General features: G+C 36.9%; 1 protein-coding gene across 1 annotated transcript in view; it reads right to left on the bottom strand.

Moving 5' to 3' along the window:
- Nucleotides 1-16,470, bottom strand: part of ABCA13 (ATP-binding cassette, sub-family A (ABC1), member 13) — a gene marked incomplete at its 3' end in the record, with an annotated part of 61,681 nt that extends 45,211 nt beyond the window's left edge. The window contains 7 exon segments of the mRNA XM_010075845.1: nt 457-563; nt 1,880-6,571; nt 8,866-9,065; nt 10,577-10,741; nt 12,529-12,662; nt 13,735-13,850; nt 16,307-16,470. Of these exon segments, the coding sequence (XP_010074147.1) occupies nt 457-563; nt 1,880-6,571; nt 8,866-9,065; nt 10,577-10,741; nt 12,529-12,662; nt 13,735-13,850; nt 16,307-16,470 (5,578 nt within the window).
- Nucleotides 16,471-23,083: the final 6,613 nt, after the last annotated feature.

The following is a 23,083-nucleotide window of genomic DNA, read 5'->3' as shown; positions in this document are numbered from 1 at the left end:
AACCCTGTCTCATTAAAAAGACTTCTCTTCACTAGCCTGGCAGAAAAATATCCAGTAAAAGAAAATAAAGACAAAACACAAATATGTAGAGAGTCTTCTGCTGGGTTTGTGAGTCAAATCAAAAAAAGGAAAAGGTCCTGGTGTGTCAGAGTAAGCCCAAGAGGAAGAGAAAGAGCACACGGCTAAAAATGAGAGAAGACGAACTGCAAGACCTCCAGCTTCCACTGAGATTTTGAATCAACACGATCACTCTAGAAAGAAATCATCCCTTTATGTGATCTGTATCAAAATTTTTCCTGTGCCTCTATTGGTTTAATTTCCAGGCATCAGTATGCTTGCCTTGCTTGACAACACCCAAATTAACATATTTTCACTAAAGGTTGCTCAGAGTAAAACCTTAATATTACAATACTGACATGTATGGTGACCCATACAGTCACTATTGTGGTAACCAACCTGAAAAGATTTTAAGAACATTCAAAATGGTAAACTGCAACTTCTGCAATAGTAAGACACTATCAGGATATAAATGTTTCTGAAGAATCTTGCAGATTTTAGATGCTCTGTAGAAAGATTAATAAGAAAGAATTATTTTCATAACAAGGGTATCACAGAAAATTTTCAACAAGTGACTATATACTGCTGCAATCTTCTATGGACCATATTGGGATTTAAATATTAACAATTATTACATTTGTCTAAACTATTTCAAAATTGGATCTTAATAATTCCATTTAAAAAAAAAAAAAGTTTTCATCAAGGTCACATGTTTTCTAAAGACCTTAGGAGTGTTAGAAAGTACCTTAGCAAAATAAGCAAAACCATAATGGCTTCAGAAATACTGAGAGCTCCCAGCATACACTGACTTGATGGCAAAGAGCAAATACACAAAATCTCTGATAATCAGCATTTGAAGAAAATAAACCACTTTTCTAGTATTTGCTTTTGATTTTTCAACAGATTACACTAATACCTGGCCCTGCTAACCACTCGTTTGACATATTTGTATACAATTAATCATGAAGGTCTTAATACCACCTCAGAGTCATGCATCAACTTCAGTTTGCTGTTTCTTAGACGGTCTACATCAGCAGGATCAGTAGCTCAACCAGCAAGACACCCTACAGCTGTTTGGAGCACCCATCTTTTGAGATTCATTCAGTGAGTACTACTTAACTGTAGCAACTCTGATCTAGCAGTAGTTTTATTAAATAAGTTGTCAGTAAACACTAAGCTAAAGCAGAGTTTCCTCTGCTGATGAATTACATTTGATTTCAGTAATCTGGCAAAAACGATCTTGTGCTCATGATTCCTTCAGAAACTGTATTTGTTAAACTGAACAAATTAACATTATAACTATAGCCCCAAAAGTGTCATCTTGTTTGCATGAGTCATCAGCAAATGTAAGTTGAAGACATTTCAAATACAGAATACTTAAATTTGGATATAGAAAGGAAAAAAAAAAAAAAAAAACCCAACAGCACAAAATATTAGTCCCAAGCTTTCCTTAATATTTAACTCCAAAGACAAAATGACTACTGTCCACCAATAACTGTGGGGTTTGTGTTCACACCTGCAAGGATTTTAAAACACTAGTATCTTAAAATATTTGGTTCTATAATAATTCCAAAGAAACCACCTCAAGTACCAATACAGATGACTAAACATATCAATAACTTGGTCCACACAATATAATGTGATACCAAACATGGCTGATCCGAACATAATAAGTTGATACAAAATACCGTTCTACTCAAAGGCACAAATCTGAAATAAAACATTAATTACCTTAATAATTAATTTTTGATTGAGATGTTTACAAAGACCCCTTCTGTCATTGTTAGCACACTATCAGAATGAGTACATAGAAAATGCTCACCTAATTTCTGCCATTAAATCCTCACGCAAATCCTTTAGTAAGAATGTTATCTTGTTCCTGTCTTGTTCTATAGTATCCTGCATGATCTCCAGAGCTCTGTTTTGGGACTGAATAGAAACTTCTCTGTATTGTGCATTACCAAGAAATGAATCAATGAAGTCAACTATCTGAAGCTCAACATTGTTTGTATGCAGAGCTTCTTCTATAACAGCAAGATCAGCAATTATATGAAGGAGACTGTTCAGCAAATGTGGATTAGCCATATGAGTATTGTTCAATTTTTCTCTGCTAAGATGACCATCAACAAACAATGTATCAGTGTAATCTTCCCTAGACTTATTTTGGAATAGCTCCAGAAAGTCAATAATGTCTTTGACAACCAGCAGTAGGTCATCTGATGAATTTTCATTAGCCGTAAGGAGAATTAGAGCATGCATTATTTTAGAAAAATTTTTATTGTTACATTCGCATAGAAAGCTGTTCACAATCTCTTCTATGTCTTTAAAATTTCTTAACATAGCATCTACAGATGATGTATTAAACTGCTGTATTAAAGCATCCAGAGCCATTGAAGAGGACTGTCCAGTGGCTAACCTTAGCAACTGAAACTCTTGGTCTATCACTGCAATTAAGTGTCTAACCTCAAAATTCACCAATAAATCTTCTATGCTTGTGATTATAGGAAACCAGAAGGTCTCAAAGTTATCAGCTGTATTACTGTTTCCATTTAAAGCTGATAATACCATAAGCATTGAGTATGTCTGGTTTCCAACAGAAGACAGCATCATTAAAGGCTCAATTAGAGAAAGAAAAGAAAGGACAGCTTCTGTATCTAGGAGTCCGGAAACTTCAGTGGTCATATTCTTAACATTAGTAAGAACAGTCTTTACAAGTGATGTTCTTGAATGCTTTTTCCAACTTAGACCACCATAAACATCATCCAGCTGTTCAAGAACACCTTTGGCCATCTCCATTTCTGCCACTGGCATACTGCTTAGTGTTTCTACAATTTGTAAAGCCACTTGTCTCTTCAGTGTGGAGGAACAACTGGCTGAGTATGCATTATTCACCTGCAGTGGCACAGCGTAAAGAGATAGCTCATTCCAAAAATCTAGCAGCTCTTTGAGAACTGAGCCATTTACATGATGGAGCTCGGAAAACTTCAAAAGAATAGAGTTCCATTCTTTAATCTGATGAAAAAAGCAAGTCAGATTACGAGTTACATCTGTCTGAAAGTCTTCCATAGTACACGAGGAACCGTCCTCCAGAGTGATGAGTTTCAGCTCCTTAATGACTTCAATGACTGCATTGTAAGTAAGTGTAGAATTGCTCTGCACAAAGTCACAGGGTTTAAAAGTGGGATCATTCTGAGGTGTTGCTGTTGTCAGAGTTCGGCAGAATGCTGCAGAAAAACAAACTGAGACCTCTGCAGGTTTATCAGACATATCCATCAGTGTCTCCAGCAACATTAGAAGACCTTCTACTTGGTTAGAGAATTCCTCTTCAGTAAATGTTGCCATTTTTGCTTCCTGAGTCAGTACGAAAGCATATACTTCAGATAGTGCTTCTGTGATGTTTCCATGAGCTAATTTTTCTGTAAGGCTGATGACATCAAAGAGGAGATGGAACATTTCATCTACATCATACAGTTCATTTTGTTCAAAGAGTTGTGTTATTTGCCATAAGCCAGTCAGGTTCCAATTGCACGAATTGTTCTCAAATGCATCCCACCAGTCTGTTAACATTCCTAATCCTGAGTTCTCAACAGACAACGTCTTGATATTTTTAAAGAAATTACCTAGGCTCCTCTGGACTTGTTTGAATTGACTTATTAAGAACTCAACATCCATGTTCCTCACATTTTGCACTAAGGCTACCATATGCTTTAGAAACTCTTTCTCATCTCTTAATGGAAAGCCAGTAAAACTAGAAGACTTGAAAATCTTAAGTGCCTTCCTTACCAGTTCAATATTCAGAGCTGATGTTTCTATCAGTTTCTGGATAAGTGTTTTATGTTCACCCTGCAAGTTTGAGTCAAGTTTACTAATCACATATTGAAAGAACTCCATCAACAAACCGGTATTTTTCTCATGCAAGAAAGGTTCAATCTCAATATCCAAATGAGAGGAGCTGTTTTCTTGCATTTCAAAAGTTTTATTTTTAAGAAGAGTTTGAATTTCTGTCAAAAGTTCTTTTGATGAAAGCTGAACGTGGCTAAAAGGATAAAGGAACATCCTCAAAGTCCTGTTAAATCCATGGACTGATTGACTAAAATGGGTCTTATTTGATGTATACCATGAGTGCCGCACTAAATCATTAACAAACATTTGTATTCGTCCTCCAGAGTTATTTAAAGATGTAAAAAAAAAATCAAGCACATTAATGTCATCTTTTACATAAAATTCAGGGAGAACAAATTTTAAAGTTTTTCCTATAATATTGAAGTAAACATTTACACAAATCACATCGGAACCAGTGAGGGAACATTCAGGGAGTGTCAAATTAAAAATCAAATTAACAAAGTCCATCACGTTCATTAGCTTAGCATCTGTCTCAATGTTTCCCAGAGATTTCAGTAGAAATAAAATATGTTTTGCACTTTCAAAGTGGGAAGGTGACTTGTATTTTTCACTGAGATTGCTTAATCCACGTATCCATCTGTTACAATCCTCTGCTTCATCCACTGTACTATAAAAGTTTAGAAAATAATTAAGATGAGATGAAAAATTTGTTTCTGAATGGCTCATGTCTTTCAGAGCGTTGTCTAAAATTAGTTTGGTAATATTCTGGAAAATGTTGATACAAACCATATATTTGCCTTGAGGTACACTTTTAAGGAAAGCAGTTGTGTCTTTTATCTCAGTGAGAATAATTTCAAGTTCCTTTTGGGAGAGCTTGAGAATAGTAGAAAGGGAATTTACAATGGAAAATACACCAGCACCCCTATCTTCTCCCTCAGATCCTGCTGAGAGGGTAGTATAAAGCCAAGAATTCAAAAACTCTCCATTAACGACCTTCAGTATAGATTTATGCAATTCAGTTAACGTGATTCTCATAATTTCTAAAACACTTTCTAAACTGTTACCTTTAAGTGAGCTTGTGACATCAACTGCATTGTTAAATACATTTTGAAGATTAGCAAGGAAAGCTTCAAAATTTTTCCAGTCATTTAAATCACCACGTTCTTCAAATATGATTTTTAATAGATTCATTGCTGCTTTTGTAGCTTTAACAATAACCATAGCTGTACTATTGCAGAGTTCGTCATGAGTTGCATTTAAAAGGTGTTCTGAGAGATTTTCCAAATAATTTCTTAGACAGACAAAAAAGGTTGAATTCAAATTTAAGATTTTGGATGCTTCTTCAAAAATCTCTGTGCAGGTTTGAAGCCATGTAAAAGTGCAGTGCAAAGCAGAATGCACTCTTACTTTATCTCCAAAGTTTGTTACATTAGACAGAACACTGTCCAATGGAAGCAGAAGTAAGTCATAAACCTCTGCTGACTGAGCTACAGAAGTAATGTTTGATAGATAAAAATCATCACACCCATTATTAACTAGGCATTCTGGGGAGATATCAAGAAACTGTTCCAAATAACAAAAGGCAGACGTTTGAAGCTCTTCATCTACAAACAAAGTTTTAAGGCTGCTCAGAATGTCATAGACAACTTGCATCTCTTTTTTTCCTCTCTGTGCAAGAGATTGGGCATGAAACTCTGTGTAGTTGTAAATGATTAGTAACTTTTCACATAGAGACTTACTGGTGAAGTTCCAGAGAAGATCAAAAGTTTCAGACAGAAAATCAAAAACTTGGTCCATATCTTGGAAATCATGCCATACTTGAAAAGATGAAATATCTTTTGAAGTTTCAGAAAGAGATGTTAACAGAGTGCTATTGCTCTCAATATTTAAGACAAGATTATCATTCTGATACAGAGAGAACAGTATTGGAACAAGTGAGGCTGCACTAGTACTGTTTAATTTTTGGATATTTTTGAAGAAATCATGCACAATTTCTGCAAATTCTTGTACTTTATAAATAAAAAATGCATTTGACAGTAATAAAGAGGAGTCATTACTCACTCTATGAATAGTGCCGAAAGACACATTGACATGATCATCAGTGAACAATCCAAACTCAACGAAATTCCTTAGGGCACTTTCACCCAAGTGTTTTAGATGGTTCAAAGCAGTAACATTTAACTCTGGCCCATCAGTCAAGATATTTTGGAGCAATAGCATACTTCTATAAAGGATTTCATTTTCTGTAAAGCAATATATAATTCTAGATAAGGTCACCAATACCTCCTCCTCTTCCACTTCACTCATATGAGAGAGCCTAGAATGAAGTTTATAGAATAAAATTTTCACTATATGCCAGAAAACTTCTGTCTTCTCTTTCATCCAGAATCTCTGAAGCGGCTGGAAATTTCTTTGTAGTTTATTAAGGAATTCAGAAACTGCAACTGATAAATTGGTGGAAGATTCCTTCCCGTCAGCAAATTTTTTCATCCATATAATTGTATTATTCAAGACATTTTCTTTTAGAGACTCGTTTGAAGAAGCTAAGAAATCAAGCATTATAATTTCTTCTATGACTTCTACAAGACGAAAAAAATGATCCACTTCCTTTCCACCAGAAATCTGTAAATTTTCCTTGCTCTTCAAAAACTCTTTAAAAGATGTCAAAATCCTGAAAAAAAACAAGCACAAGTTTTTTTCTTGTTAGTACCTAGCAGGCAGACAAGAATTGGTTAAACACATATTTGATAATTTTAGAATATAGCTTTATTTACTTAAAGAAAGTTCAAATATCATTTAAACAGCCATCACAAATTAATCACCACAAAACCCGAAACAGCACAAATAACAATCCCTTTGATTTTCAAAAATGTGACAAAACTAATTGAAAATTCACAGCCACGTTCAAATCAAAACCTGAATGTAGGCAGCTAGGTTAAAGAAGTGTACATTTATCATTAATTATAATGAAGCTTGCAAGCCACAAAGAGTCAAATACCTTTAAGGATATCACATTTTCAGGTGCTGAAAAGAAGAAAACTTTTTTGCTCCATAGACTAATTATCTTATAGACAGGAACTTATCAAGAAAATTGACCAAATCCTCTAACCTTCTGTGAATTCTGAAGATGTTTTTTGTTTTATCATAATTATTGAAAGCAAAAACATTCCAATTATCTGAGAGCCAAACACTGCTATTCTAGTATCTAGAAAAAACCCTAAAACATTAAATAAAAGTGAAAACTGTAATGCTCCAAGTGATGTTTTCATTGTGTCAATACTATTTATCAAAATAAAAAATGTTTACTAGCTCTGTAAGACTGGTCAAGATTGAGGTGCAAGGAAAAATGAGCACTCCAATTCAAAGGTCTCAAGCTGAAAATACTTTGTCCTTAAAAAAGTCTTCTTTTAATAGTTAAAGAGCAGAATACCACACACTATCAAATAACTCTGTGAGAGAATTTCTGTGTCAGTTTCTGGAATGGCTTCTACAGGAGAGAAACCAAGATGTCAAACACTGAAAAAAAAAAAAAAATTTAAAAAAAAAGCATTCCCCACATAGAATCTCTTTCCTAGACCTATTCAAGTCAAAGAAATAGCTCTGCATGTATAGCAAAGAAAACTCAAACAAATCAGGTGATTTTGTTAGCACTACTGTGTGGGGAAAATAGTGCATTTAAGACCAAATCCAAATTCTTGCCCTACCAAATATGTCTGCACTGATTTTTAACAAAGTTGGGAAAGACCACAAAAGAAAAGTGATTGAACAGGGTATCAATTTGCATTCTACTCCTTAACTTCCATTTTGTTGTTATTGTAAATATCAAGAATCTCTAAGATTTTGAAAACCCAAACCAGGAGTTATTTGCTTCTAGAGCCCATTTTAATCAAACTGCTAGAGTCCCTGTTAAGTTGTGCTTAATTCCCTTTATCTACAATTTTTAAGTCCTGCGTAGAACTTTCCAGATCATTTATAACAAGTCCTTTTTCTTTTTTTAAATAGATAGGGAAACCACTTTAAACCACTTCATTTTGCATAAATTTCCCAGAACAACTGTCTTGATTTTGTTTTAAAACATATGTTGTGGATCAGAATACCTGAAATTAAAGCACAGTCAATCTCTACAAGCTTCAAGTTCCACTTATCCTGAAATGGGAATTGAAGGCATTTCCAAAGTTGCATCGAAATAGATTTCTACTAGATTAGTGACCAACTGCTAAAAGAATAACTCTACTGTATCGAAGATTTGGACTCCTTTACCAAACAAATAATTCTGAGTAACTTATTATTCTGAACTTAACAGGGCTTATAGCCATATCTTCATATAAAGTGCTTATATTTGCATTAAGTGATAAGCCAAATGGGGAACTTGAAAGTTCAAAAACATTAAAAGAAATCTTAGGCTAAGAGTGCCCAGATAAGACTGAAAACTACATATATACAAACACATAGCATTACATCATAAATCTGTTCTCCATAGTAGGCTTCTGTTTCAAGATCTCCTGCACAAACTTACATGAGAATGACTGCTACAACAAAAAACCAAAACATTTCAGATGCACTGGACTTGCTGTACATGAGTAGCCTGATCCTATAGCATAGGTCCATGAAAACCATTACTGATAACTATTTGTGGGAATTCAGACTGTTTGCAAAAAGAAAGAATTCAAGTCCTAGTTCAAAATGCTTAATTACACACAGCTGCTGATTCCTACGAGTCCAGATCATGTACTCAGGTTCTCTGATGAATTTGTAAATAGGTATACTCTGAATCACAGATTTAATTTATTTTTCAGAATGTGTATGCATCAGCACAATTATTTGATTGTATATGAGGCTTGAATTGTAGAACAAAAAATAAAAAGACCAAAAATACCAGAAATCAATTAAATGTAATGTGAAGATAAAAATTCAAGTTGATCTGAACTTTATAAGACAAGCTGCAGAAAGATAAGTATAACTTACAGATCATGAGATGCAGTATATCCTTCTGAAAAGTAGTCATCTGAATTCTCATTCCACTGCTGGATCAGGATATTTATCTCTGAAAAAAGTTTCCTGGCTTCCCTATCATCTAGAAACTGAGACGCTAAATCAGCTATGATTCCTTCAAGTTCCAAGAGGATTTTCTGAGAGAAGCTGCTGCTGAGCCATTGCTCAAATACCTAGCAGATTGAACGCAAAACAGAACACACCTTGTTAAAGAATAAAAGCCTTCTTATTTAGACAAGACACAGAATTTGCATGTCTTAACAAGTAACAATGACAGTAAAATTTCTCCCTAACAATGTATCTAGACTCTGCAATGATTGGCTTCACAAAGGTTGATATGCAGTACAGTTTGTACTGTACTGCAAGTTGGCAATACAACATGCTACATCATACAAAGAACTAATGCTACCACAGCATCCTATGCTGTGCTGTCCTTACCCAGGAATGGTAAAAATGTGGCCTGAGACTGAAACCAACCAAAAGCAGACCTCCGTAGTCAATTATCCAGGCTTGCTTTCCCTTACAGGACTTCTGCCTACACTACTAACATGATGGAAGGCAGCAGCCTCAACATTTTTGGTGTCCCATTACACAAAGAGATGGAGAAGTAGCCTGCATGCTCCCATTGTGTAGCCTAGAATAAGGCATGCCAAGGCCTGGCCAAAGCCACTAACTGCTCTCCTTTCCTCCACCATTATGTTTTTTTACTGCCAAGTGGTTATAACAGATTTTTACTATAAGAGATGTCCTGTTTACCAAGTGAATTCCCAGGGGTCAGCAGCTTACAGTACATCAAGTTGCCATTATAAGGATGTCAGCTCTTGCAAACAATTTTAAAATCATGGCTGAAATTATTACCGGATTTTCCTACAGCTACAATAGGAATTACTGCATTAGTTTTGGCAATCACATTAAATTATTACTTCAAGTCATCATACATCAGTGAAACCTTTATCAAGAGAGAAATCAAAGGCTATACTTTTGAGGAAATACACAATAAGCTATACATCCTGTCTTTAGACAATACTGCAACCATCTCCAGACCAGCTCAATACACAGCTGATATAGTTTTACAGAAAAAAAAGATATAGTTCAGTGGGAAAAAAACCACCAGCGTTAGGGCAGCTAGGTGTTTTCCTCAGGAAACATCTGAATGGTTTATCTTTTTCTCCACAGAACTACACATATGTTGTCACAGAGACTGCATGCCTAGCTGTTCTGCCAGAGCAGAGTTTTAAGATGCAATACTGGAGATTTACTCTAATCCCTTCAATATGCTTCAACTACAATTGCCAGAGATAGTGGAGGGGAATTTAAAAGTATATGAATTATATACCATATCAAGCAGAGGCCTGTAGTCTGCTTTCAGTTTTGTCCTCAAGTGGGACAGTAAATGGGTCTCCTTCTGTCAGTCCTCTGCAGCATAGTATATTTCACTATATTGCCTATTAGATTTCAAGCTGGTATTTAAGTTAATGAGAAAATCTGATTAAGTGGACACATGATGATAGATAATAATTCCACTGCAGTGATTCTTTATAAGGATTACTTTGTCTTATTAGCAAGATGAAAAAAGTTCATGACAGCAACATTTAATACCTAACTCAGATCTTTTAAGTGAGTTACTGTTGACAGCCTACATGCAAAAATTAGGAATTTAGTCTATTAACTTATTAAAGTGTACCTGTGCATAGAGTCTGAGCTTGCTGACAGCATGAACAAGATACAGTTTGGCTTCATGCCATGCAGAAATACAGCCATCTTCATTGTTTTCTTTGTTTGTTTCATCTTCTGGCACACTGGAGAGAGCAGAGCACACAAACTGCTCCAGTGTCTCTCCTGTGGGAATCTGGCAGGGACATAATAAATTGATGAGCATCTCATGAGAGCTGATGAGTGCTACCTCTGCTATCAGCTTACCTATCTGGTGAAAAAAATGAATAGAATATCATATAGCCTTCTTCAGTGAGAACAAAGATCATTTAATCCAGCCTCATATTCTGGGGCACGCACTTCAAAGTACTCCACATGCAGAGTGTTGTACAAAATACCAGTGACCCCATTAGGGTACTCATACAGCAGGCAGAACAGGGAGACATGTATATGCAAGGAATTTTCACTGTGTAGCTACACCAGTGTTGCTACTTCTACAGTCATTTGCAGGCTGCTGCTGAACTAACTTGACAATGATATAGTACATCTACACTAGAATTTTGCACTAGAATAAGTATATTGTGAAGTGACTTCACAAATATAAAAATTACTGATGTAACAAGCATTCAGTACAATGATACCCCTCAACCAATGGATACATGCAGTAGACTAGTTTTAAATTGAAGCTGGTGGGATTCAGCAGTGTGCCAAGGGGCCAGAATTTTTTCCTTGTAGACGGACTTCTAAATTCTGTGTTGAAAGGTTTATTATTCCCAATCATATAAATATTATTAAAGCATACAAAAATAATTTATCACACTTTAATTCTCCCTATTAATGTCTTTCTGAGATTCTTTACATTCTAACTCCTTTCAATTGTGACTAGAAAATTCATTACAAGTTTTGCAGATGTTTTGATACCTAACAAGCTGTGGCATTAGATACAGAATTGCAGTGCTAAGAACAGATATTGTCCAGACTTCCATATTTCCCTCCATATTTTTTAAGGGTCTTCAATGCCCTAACACAAGCACACAATATCAAGATATTAGATTAAATAGTTATCGAGTTGCCTGGGGTTACACAGCCAACCATAGCTACAAGGCTGCAGTTGAATTCAGTTCAGCTGACAAACCGGTCATCACTGATATTTCATTAAAAGACCATTCAAAAGTCCAAGTTTTTTATAATTTATCCCTTTAAATAAATCATCTGTTTTTATATTGAGCTCTTTTGGAGTATAATTCTAGACTGTACCTGGCAAAGAACAAACAGATTTCATATAAATGGTAACATGTTCTATCAAAAAAAAACCTGTGGACTTTAGCAGAAATTCAAAACATATTTCAAGTTTTCTGCTGTTCAAACCAGACTATCAGAACAGAACACTTTGGTCTAGAAGAAAGTTTAGAAAGTCCGCTCTGAGAAAAAAGATTTCCTTCAAAATTTGACACATCACTGGTATATTTGAATAGACCCACTGAAACAACAGATCAGTCAAGTATATTCATATCAAGACTGCAGAACTGAGAAGAAAGGACTCCTGATGTGCCTGAATTTAGTCACAGAAGAGACAGGTATTCCTGGTCCGGCAAACCAGATGAAAAATGTTACCTGCGAAACCAACCCAGGCAGCTTCAAATCTAGGATTTTTTTAAAAAGCTTATCAGAACAAACCCCAGAATTCTCTACAGGATTGAATAATAAACTCAGGACTTTGCCATACTCAGTGATGACATCAGAGAAGCATAAATTCATTAATGTACACAACTAGATCTATCAGTATCTTCATGTACAGAAATTACAGCTGGAGCTAAATACATTTATTTTGAGGGGAACACAGCCAGGATATTTAGCAGTCTTGTAGGTGCTTCACAAATCTAAGATACAACTATAATTTCTGTAAGGCATGAAAAATCCCTTCAGGGTGCAAATAAAAATGAAGATGAAAGAGAGGGACACTGAAATTTTCAAGTTATTTACCTTTGTTAATTGTGCTGTATAACTAAGCAGCTTCTCAACATGAAGATCATCAAAACCAAACCTGGATTCAAGATCTGCTCTCACACCATGGGGATTCCACAAAACATCCCCAAGAGAAAGATTATACTGAAAACCTGAAAGAAAGGAAACCTGTTTACATAATTCCTGCTTTCTATTCATGCTACTTCTGGTTGATTCATACTTAATGAAATCCAAGTACAATGTTTCCAGCTTTTTGGGAAGCAAAAAAAAGTGTGCACCTGAACACCACTTTCACTAGGATAAAATCCATTATTGCAAAGTAGGATGGAAAGGTCACTTAATCTGATTTTATTCCAACAGTTGATATGGTGAGATCCCCTGCACAGTGCTTGCCAGCAGACCCCGCTGGGTGCCATTCTGAACTGTGTGTCAAATTCTGCATGTAGTCATGCAATTGTGTGTGTATGGGCTGGTTATGAATAATTCTTGAGAGGGAGAGCACCAGGATAATACGAGAAGACCCAGGGAATTCAAGCTCATTCTCTGTGCAAGGGCTACAGCATATTACCTTTGTGTCACTTCAGTCTTGGTTTGGACAAATGAAGTGGGAATCAGCTCACATATAATTCTTAGACTGACCTTCTATGCAGAGCAGACAGACAACTGCATGCAGAATATAATTGTGTGTCACCAGACAGTTTGACAATGAAACTTGTTCCTGACCTTTCCTTGAGCTGTCCTGGGGCCAGCCCACCTTCCCCAGTTAAACTCATTTCCCATACCTAAGCAGCAGAGGAGGAAACGTAGCTCTTGCACTGAGACTAGAATTTATGACAATAGAAGAATGTCACTTGAAGGAAAACAGCCATAATGCTTACCATACATTTCCAAAGCAAGAGGCTATCTTTCTATCAAATGGAAGAAAATTATCTTTTGTAGTGATTTAGTCTCTCACCAAAATCCACCACTGAAAGATCATTCTAAACACGATATATTAGACCAATGTGCTTTGTTTACCAAATAGTTGCCAGTCTGATGAAATTTAGTTACTAGTATTTAAAAAACAGATCAATAAAGAAACAGCACTACAGCAATACAGTTCAATTCTTAGACCTTTTACATCAGGAATTTAGCAGAAGCTCAGCCGGTTATTGCTATCACATATTCCCCAGCACGCATTCCGTTAAAAGGTACTTCAAAAAAAATCTGAAGCAAATTCTTTACCTTTTAAGCTCCTGTCCTGTACTGATGCAGCAGTTAAATTCAGCGCTGTTTTCACCACTTCATAGAAACTTTGTTCCAATGGTATCATAGCTAAATCCTTCAATAATGTTAAAGTACTGAAAGTTAAAAATAAAACAAAAATCAAGGTCTCTAGACACCCAGAAAAACCAAAAGGGCTTGGTGGAAAACTATGAACTTCAAGCAATTTAATATTAAAATACTTTCATTATTTTTGAAAAACTGATGTTTTGTCAAATTAGACTTTTCATTAAAAAATTGCTATTTTATAGTTAGAGTTCCACTCAAATTTCATTAAGGAAATGTCTCCTAAGAGGACCAATGTCCTCTTAAAAAAAAAAGGATGAGTGAAAAAGAGTGAAAAGTGAGAGCAAAACCACGACAAGCACTCTCCCTGTATCCTCACAACAAGGCAGGATGGACACAGAACACTTATATTTTACTTCCACTCAATACACAGAGAAAAAAGAAAATTTAAAGCAACAGAACGCTTATTCTCACAGCAAATTAAACAAAGCACATCAAAGAATGCATTGATTAAAATGTATCTATTGAATTTTTTACAAGTCCCAGTCTCAGTCACCTTACCTGTGAAACAACCTCCTTTGTTAATGTAGCTGTAATTTACTACTTAAAGCTGACATTAAATTTACCAGTTATTTCCTACAGAGTATTCCTTTGTTATTAGGAAAATAAGAATCCAGTTTTGTTAGAGTGGATCAGCAGTTTCCAACACATGTGAGAGAAGAAAAAAAAAAAAAATCAAAAAGCCAACATTATGTAAATTTACCAAGTAGGTGTGAAAAGTCTCTGTTAAGTACCTCAAAGAGATATAGCAAAGATAGGGCAGCCCAGGAAGAGGAAGAAGTTGTAAATTCAAGATCATTTCTGCTGACTAAATTCTGCCTGGGCTAGGACCTCTAGAAATGTATATTAGTAATACAAAGCTAGTCAAGAAGTGAACATTGGTTTTTGTGGTATGCTTTCCAAATAGCATTAATTATGGCAAATTTGGTCACTGAAGGGCACCAAAGTCTTAAAAAGAACAAAACCCAAATGTTAACATTTTAGTCTCCTCTTATTAATCACTTGTGGATTGACCCCACCTGGCAGCCAAGCACCTCCACAGCTGTTCACTCACTCCCTTCTCCCATGGGACAGAAGGAAAAGAAAAGGAAGGCGAGATTTATGGATCAAGATAAAAACAGTTTAATAGATTGTGCTGGTTTTGGCTGAGATAGAGTTAGTTTTCTTTATCGTAGCTAGGAGGGAGCTATGTTTTGGATTTGTGATGGAAAGGGTGTTGATAATACCGGGGTGTTCTTGTTATTGCTGAGCAGTGCTTACAGAGTCAAGTCCTCTTCTGCTTCTCTGCCTTCTTGGGGGGGTGCACAAGAAGCTGGGAGGAGACACAGCTGGTACAGCTGACCTCAACTGACCAAAGGGAGATTCCATACCATATGGTATCATGCTCAGCATATAGAGCTGGGAGAAGAAGGAGGAAGGGAGGGGGTGGACATCTGGAGTGATGCCATTTGTATTCCCAAGTAACCATTATGCGTGACGGAGCCCTGCTTTCCTGGAGATGGTTGAACACCTGCCTGCTAATGGGAAGCAGTGAATGAATTCCTTGTTTTGCTTTGCTTGTGTGCCTGGCTTTTGCATTATCTATTAAACTGTCTTTATCTCAACCCCTGAGTTTTCTCACTTTTACTCTTCCAGTTTTCTCCCCCATCCCACCAGTGAGCAATGAGTGAGGGACTGTGTGGTGTGTGGTGCTTATTGCCAGCTGGGGTTAAACCATGACACAGGTGAAGAAAAAGTCTTGCGGAGGCAGACAGGTTTATTGGCCTCTTTTAGCCTTATAAATATGTTAATTGACTACATAACAATTACCTGCCTAACTATTACAATGAACTACCTCATCTGGCAAATACACTTCCTTTTTGCTAACAATTCCTGTAGATACTTCTCTTATTCTGTGCTTTTGATACCATGTCTTCCTCTGAATCCAACTGTCCTTTACCTAAGGCAGAAAACTTTCATATTCAGAATATAGTCTCTGAGGGTTTTTCCTTACTGCTTCATTTCTTGCAAGAGAACAGCCAAAGCTACTTTGACAGCGAGAAGCTTGAGAACTAATATGGAATAATTTTCCCGATATTAACCAAGTGCTACATACATATAAAGTTGATTAGAATCTAAATGAGGATTTTCTTAAATTAATATGTAAATATTCTGTCTTTGAAAGAGCCTCAAAGCCCATTACAAAGTTCAAAGCCATATTAGGTAATGGGCTAATTTCAGCCATTGCTAAGAGGAAGCTATTTGTTAGAGACTCCGAGGGAATCTCTGCTCAGCTGGATAGAGATAAAAAATACAGTTATGAAAGAATCAGAATGGGTGAAAACTACACCTCTATAAAAGCAGAAGGAAAATTTCAGCCTTTTTACACTGATACGGGTGCTTATTTTATTAAGTAGTCAGTGAGAAGTTCAAGAATTGCAGGTAAGATGTTAAAACGGAACACTTCCAAGAATATAAAAGTACTTACTTTTGAATAACATTAAGAAACTGTGCTAAGGCAGCTAACCCATCTTCTGTATAAAAGCCGTTTGATTCAAGATGAGGGAGTGAATGCAGAAGGTTCCAGAGATATGGTTGCTTGTACAGGTTTTCCGCTCTAGAGATCATTTCCTCCACTTCATTCAAATCCATCTTCATGTGAAGAAAACATATTTACATGCAACATTTCCATTAACAGAAAAAAAATAGCAGGTGCCTGTTACTTCCCCTACTCCTGCCCTCTTGGATTTTAAACCATTTAAAATATTTTTTCCAGGTGGAAAGATACTTCTAGCTTTGGTAATTCACCACATCATTTTGGTGGTACTTTAAACTTAATGGCAGCTTTGTTTCTAATGTCTTTCTCTGCTGTGATGGAAAATGGAGCTGGGAGAAAACGTAAGAAATCTCTTTCTGCTCAGAAGTGTAACTCTCCCCCAAAGAAAAGGTTTATCTTTGAGATCTCAAACACAGGGAGCTCTTTAGCCCTGCAATGAATCTCTAAGTGTAGGGTATAAAGACCAGGGGACTGCCAGGGACATGCCATCCTTGCCTCACAGCTCCTTGGAGGGTGTGTGGGGGTGTCAAATAATAATTGATAAGAACGGCTCTTTAAAGATAGACTGGGGTAAAACCACTTCTTTTCTAGGACTACACTATCAGATGCTATTGCAAAATGCAGAATCTATCATATTTGTTTATTATGCAGTCTTTGTTTTTCTAAATGTTTCACTAGGGCTCTTTTGGATAATGGTAATAGGAGCATGGTTTATACAAAAAGAAGCTTGTGTATACAAGTTCTGTTACTGATAATGATAGGCCACTTTCAACTAAATGTTTTCTTAATGTTGATAAATGCATTTTTTTCTGTTTTATATTCCATTCGAGGAATGAAATTTCATATTGCTACAGTTCTTTTCAACCAAGTGTCTCATGAGCAATTTAAAAATGTTACTATAAAAATGCCATCTAATTTCAAGGTCTAAACCAGAAATCCAGGTTTCACTGAAGTAGCAGTTACAATCAACCAAATATGGAGAAAATGCATTTTAAAATACTTTTAAAGTGATACCAGTGATCTGTGAAAGGTACAAAATTGACAGTAATGGAGATCCACTACTGTGCCTATTCAGCCTTCCTCTTTGTGTTGAGATTGCAAGGGTGAAAGACTAATACATTAGGGGCAGCACAAAGACCAAAGTCATTTCCCATAAACAGCCAGAGAGGTTCTGGAAGGTATTATGCTGCGTCTTGCAAATCTGTCTTCCTTCACCCCACTTGAGTCTGCGTGCAATGCTTACTAGATCAAAAATCTGTAATACCACCCAAGTAGGGCCCCCATTTTTTCAATCTCACCGCAGTTCTTTTTTAAGTTTTGGGGTTTTCTTTTGGTTTGGTTGGTTTTAATAATAAGTACACATTAGGATAAGAGTTCCTTGCAAGACATTATGTAATATGATTTTATACAACTACACAAGGTCTGGGAGATGTACTTTTAAATTACTCCTAATGAAAAATTAGCCTTCAAATAGCTGTGGATTTTAGCTACTAACTACCTAGACTGGTTTAAATCATTAATCTAGAAATGACTGAACCTTTATCAAATTTACAAAACATTTTTTTCCTTCAACAGTATACCAATTTTTTTCAAAAACAGTTTACTAAAAACTTGACAGGATACAAATTTCTAACCATAATAATAAAGATGCCTCAAAATCCAGAACTGTAATTTGGAAATAGACTGTAAAAATACTTACAGTAAGAAAAGTGGTGATGTTATGAAGCCCTGTAAAATAAAATATTTTCCTTTACAGAGAGGCATTATTATCTTCAGAAGAATCAATTTTAAAAGCAATAGCAAGCAGTACACAAAGGGCATTTCTACAGGAGTAAAGGCATATGAAACAACCAATTCCCTAGAAAGACAGCAATTCACTTGTTTTTCTGTGGTTTCCAATACTTTTACTATTATCACAAAACAAATTTAAAATAAATCACTTACCATTCACATTTCAATAAGGCGAAATCATCACATCAACACTAGATGAACGTAATAGCTCCCAGCCAGCCAGGCATAAAAATTACTTTTTTGCCTAAATCTTTCTGCTTGAAAACTCAGCAAGGCAGGGCAGCAGTAAGTCTTAAATGCCCACCTGCTACAGCAGCAACGCTGCACAGTATGGGTGGGAACAGAGTGGGAGCATCAGAACTTGGTGTTTCCAGTCTCACTCTTTTAGTGTGAGACTGACTTGCTTGCCTAAAGGTCACCAGGTGTGAGAGACTGAGGTTTTCCATCCCTATACTCTCTAGTACAACAGAAAAACCTGGGGAGAACAACTTGAATCCCAATAAGTTACTTCTGAATGCATGTTAGACCAAGTAACCATGTACTCAGATTACTAATCCTTACCTTAAAACCTTCCCCCTCACTGTATTTTGTTAACTATCAAGGAGGAAAACAAGGAGAGTTTTAGAAAGCTAACTTTTTTTCTGATAATTTTATGATGGCCACAGTAATGGTAATCATAAAAGTGTATTTTTTCAGATCAGCTAAAATTTTAGTTTGTTCATTTTATTTTTAAGATAACAGTATTACGTTGTTTGATGGTTAGCATTGATAGACAAAGCAATTCATTATTAGAAAGATCACAGCTTACCTGAGAACTTTGAATTTTCTTCCCATAGCTTTTCTAAAGCCATGGTTTTCTCTGTGGTCTCAATAAATCCCTTTGCAAGTTCTTTTATTTCTTTCATGAAGTCTAGATCAGGTCCTGTGAAGCTCTCTAGACCACTTTGGCTGCCTGAAGTACTTTTTCATAGACAGAAATGGGACAGGGGAAGTAATTACAAACTGGAAGCAAGTAGCTGAAAAATGTGTATATTCTCAGAGCAGTATATTCTGACTTTTTTTTCCTATTATGCATTTACAAAACTTTTATTTAGTTCAGTTCATTACCGTGCAAGTTACAGCACTGAGTCTCAAAACCTCAGGAAAGAAGGCAATGAAAGATTGCTGAGCTGGAGCAGCTCAACTCTGCTGGTAACTCAATTCTGGCAGCAGGCAAAGACAGATACATCCAAAGAAGTCTTTGATGTTTCTGAACACACTCAACTTTTCTCCCCTGGTTTATCATGAGTTCAAGTGATGGTTCTTTGATAGTCTGTATCCTGAAGTTCAAGCTTTCCTATTGCATCTAAGGCAACATGATGCAACCAGAACAGGTAAGTTGGTCAGTGTCACCTGATGAAATATAGGTGAGTCCCTCTTTCTGGAACCTGAAGAAAGTTGGTGCTTCCTCTTTCATTAGTTTACTAAGCAACAGAACTATGATAACAATTCTGCCACTTTAACAAAAAAGCATCCACACTAACAAACATACACCAATTCCAGATGATGTGGTACCCTTCTACTTGAAAAGCAAGAAGAATAGCCTCTCTGCCTATATATTTTGGCCTTATGCTGACACACACACACAAAAAGTGTTTGTTGTCAGGAAAACCTATGCAGTTTGTATCTGGGATATGACAGCTTGTGTTTTTTTTCAAATATATGCAACAACCTATACAAATAGAATCTTGTTATCACTACTGGCTTTCCCCTGATTTTAGCTTACAGCTAAAAACCTGGTACATGTTTTCTATTGTCTCTGTAAGACTACCATCTGGCGGCTGCTCAATAGCACAACAATTTTCTAACAATACTTTCAAGATGAAATCTCAAGTCAAAGAGTCGTTTAAACGTCTCTTTACAGGACAAAATTATTTAGACTCTCCCAAGGCACCATAAAAAATTGAATAATCATCTTTAGCATGTTACTAGTCAGTTGAATTCTGTTCTATCTTACAGGAAGTTCCAATGATCTTAGGGTTAAATCTTGTGCAGCAAAAGTACTGCTATTTTCCATTAGAAGCACAATTAACTGTCACATAGCCTGACTTCCAAAAATATAATGAAGAGTTACATTCCTTTCTTGTCAAACTTGTATGTGAATACTAGTTTTTGGCACAATTCCTACTTATTGGTGAAGAAAAGCCTAGCAAGAGAGATTCACAAACTGAAGCAAAGACATCAGCCACTGCTTTCTGATTGTCTTGTTTCTCTTTCTCTTCCTCCCTGATCTTTGTTTGTTCAGACACTCACAGAGCTGTCTGCAACTTTAGACTAAGGGATAAGAAGAAAATTTAATCTTAAAACAATCAAGTTCTTGATTGTTTCAGTGAAGTTTATGTTGATCCCAACTTGGCCAACAGCCAGTGGGATTTTGGAAAACTGTCACCAGCCTCAAACTTTAATGGATTAAAGGCAGAACAAGTCTCACAACATTTTTTTCCTTTTAAACTGAGTTTTTAAAAGCAGGTTTCTATTGTCCAGAGGACAGTTTTTAGGGTGATTAATAACTGCACTTTAGCTATTGCTTTTGAAAACTACCACATAAATTCCAATATTACTAACACACCCACTGCGCAAAATTTCAGACAGCTAGAAACACTAGTGTTTGGCAAAGAACATTAACTACATACTGAAAACTTTCTAGTGGTGTGATTTTTGAGCATGAGCAAGTGGCCAGCGCTTTACCAGAACAATTACAACCACATTGGTTAAAACACAAATCCAGTCAGAACTTTAAAAAACAATATTCTAGCTCAGTTTCCACAGGATTTTCCACAGGTTTTTTTCAAGATACTCTCTGAACTTTAAATTGTGAACTAAACACACAAAACAAGGTCACTTAAAATAATCACAAGTATTCAGAGAAATTAAACATAAAGGCAGTATTTCAACCCACATTGTTTCCCTCAAAACTAGACGTAAGCCTTGCATCCCCATGTACAAATCTCCGTTTTAGAAGCACCGCAAACAATAATGATCTGGGGAAAAAGGATACTTCTATTCACATAGGATCATATGGCTGGGCTCAACGCTGGCACAAGGGGTGCCGGTGCTGCCCAGCTTCCCTGCCAGCAGCAGGTTGCACAACTGACAGTGAAAGGGGAGTCAGCAACTCCCTCTCCTCCACACCCATCAGTGACTCGGCCACACCTTGGATCTGCAAAGTTTGGGTTGACAAAGAGCGGGGGAACAATAAAAACTCTTTTGGCATCTAAGTGCTATAGCCATCTGCCTGACATATAGGAAAAGCACACCCGATAACACAGGCCAAATTGTGTGAACATTAATCACTTCTGCTAATCTGAATCTCTTGTGAGTAATCCCAACCCAGAAACCGTTCAACCTCACACTGCTCGAGGAGAGCAGCAAGCGGTTCTCAGAGCAGGTAGGTAGCAAATGCACTAGATAAGAGGAGTCTGTTTAGCTTTTCAAAGAAGAGGAAAACTGAACTCCCCCACCCCTGAATTTGAGAGAGGAAAAATGCTGTCTGCCCTTCATCACTTAGCTTCAAAATGTATCATTGATAGTTGTAAAGCTTCCTTTGAACTAAGTTGGATAAAAGGCTTCAGGTTGTGTTGTCCTAGGAGCTGCGCAAAGCTGCAGCCTGCTTAGCCCTCCTGCTCTGCGCCTTGCCTGAGCAGGACAGCAAGCTCAGCTGGGCTGTCCCTTCAGTGACTCCACATTTGAGGTCTGGGGAGACAAGCCACTGCCCTGAGAGGGGTCCCATGGAGTACAGGGGAGGGATGGGACCGGGGAAGATGCACAGACTAGAATAATTAAAGAAAATAGCTAGCAGCACTTGGAGCTTCGTGGCTGTGAAGAGCTTTGGGGAGAAATTCAGGGAAAAGCAAGTTGATGGTGCAACTGGAGGGGGAGCTTGGAAACGGTAGTGGGATGTAGATATTCAGCATGTGGAAGAAGGACCAAAAACCAAGTATAAGCCCAGCTATTACAGAAAAGAAGGCATCAAGTGCAACTGGAAAAACTCACAGAAACACCACATTCCCATGCGCAAGCCTCTCTGCAGGACAAGAGCAGCCATTTGGACGTGCTTTTTCTGAACTATCAGCTTTATGGGGATTTCCATTGCAGGAACAATGTCAGCCAGCTGCCACTTGAGCCCCTCTTTTGCCATCATTGCCACAGCTCTTCCTCTGGCTACTCTTGGAGATGAGAGCAGCCCCCTTTGGAAGAGGAAAAGGCAACAAGCTCAGCTTTATGAAACATATTTAAATATTACAGAGGCTCAATTTGCTGAATGTCCATGCTAAGTCTTAAAGGATATTATATCTTTTCAACATGGTAATAGGGTACCATATTTATCTGTAATAAAAATGCTACAAGATACCACTAGTTTCTTATTTCAACACAAATTCACAAGTTATACAAAACTGCAGGAAGATGTCACCATCTTGCCCAAAAGGTAAGAAACTATACTTCAAAACCAGCTGCAGGGACAGTCAAGACAAGCAATTTCCAGACAGCCAACAAAAATACTTAGTTGTTGTACTGCTACTCTCCCAAAGAGCCTTCAGTGTGTGCTTTCTGTGGCAGAAGATGATAACTTACTTGTGTATGTGTAAAGGAAGTCAACAGCAGCAGTTGCTAGCACCAATAAAGAGGAGAAGCAAGGGATGACACAAAGGACAAAAAGAGGAAGCCAGTAATTTGAAGGAGAGGACATAAATAATTAGTATTGGGGTGTTAGGAGGTGTGTGTGTATATATATATAATTTTGTTATCATCCATGGTAACTCTTCCCTATACTCTTCCCCCCAACACAAGAAGGATGTTTAGCTGTTGGAGTGGGTCCAGAGGAGGGCCACGAAGATGAACCACGGACAGTTGGAACACCTCCCCTGTGAGGATAGGCTG

The sequence above is a fragment of the Pterocles gutturalis genome, unplaced genomic scaffold, assembly GCF_000699245.1.
Source record: "Pterocles gutturalis isolate BGI_N339 unplaced genomic scaffold, ASM69924v1 scaffold1758, whole genome shotgun sequence".
In the NCBI taxonomy this organism is placed as follows: domain Eukaryota; kingdom Metazoa; phylum Chordata; class Aves; order Pterocliformes; family Pteroclidae; genus Pterocles; species Pterocles gutturalis.
Note: the sequence above shows the minus strand (reverse complement) of the source record. Positions and strands in the feature narration are given on the sequence as shown.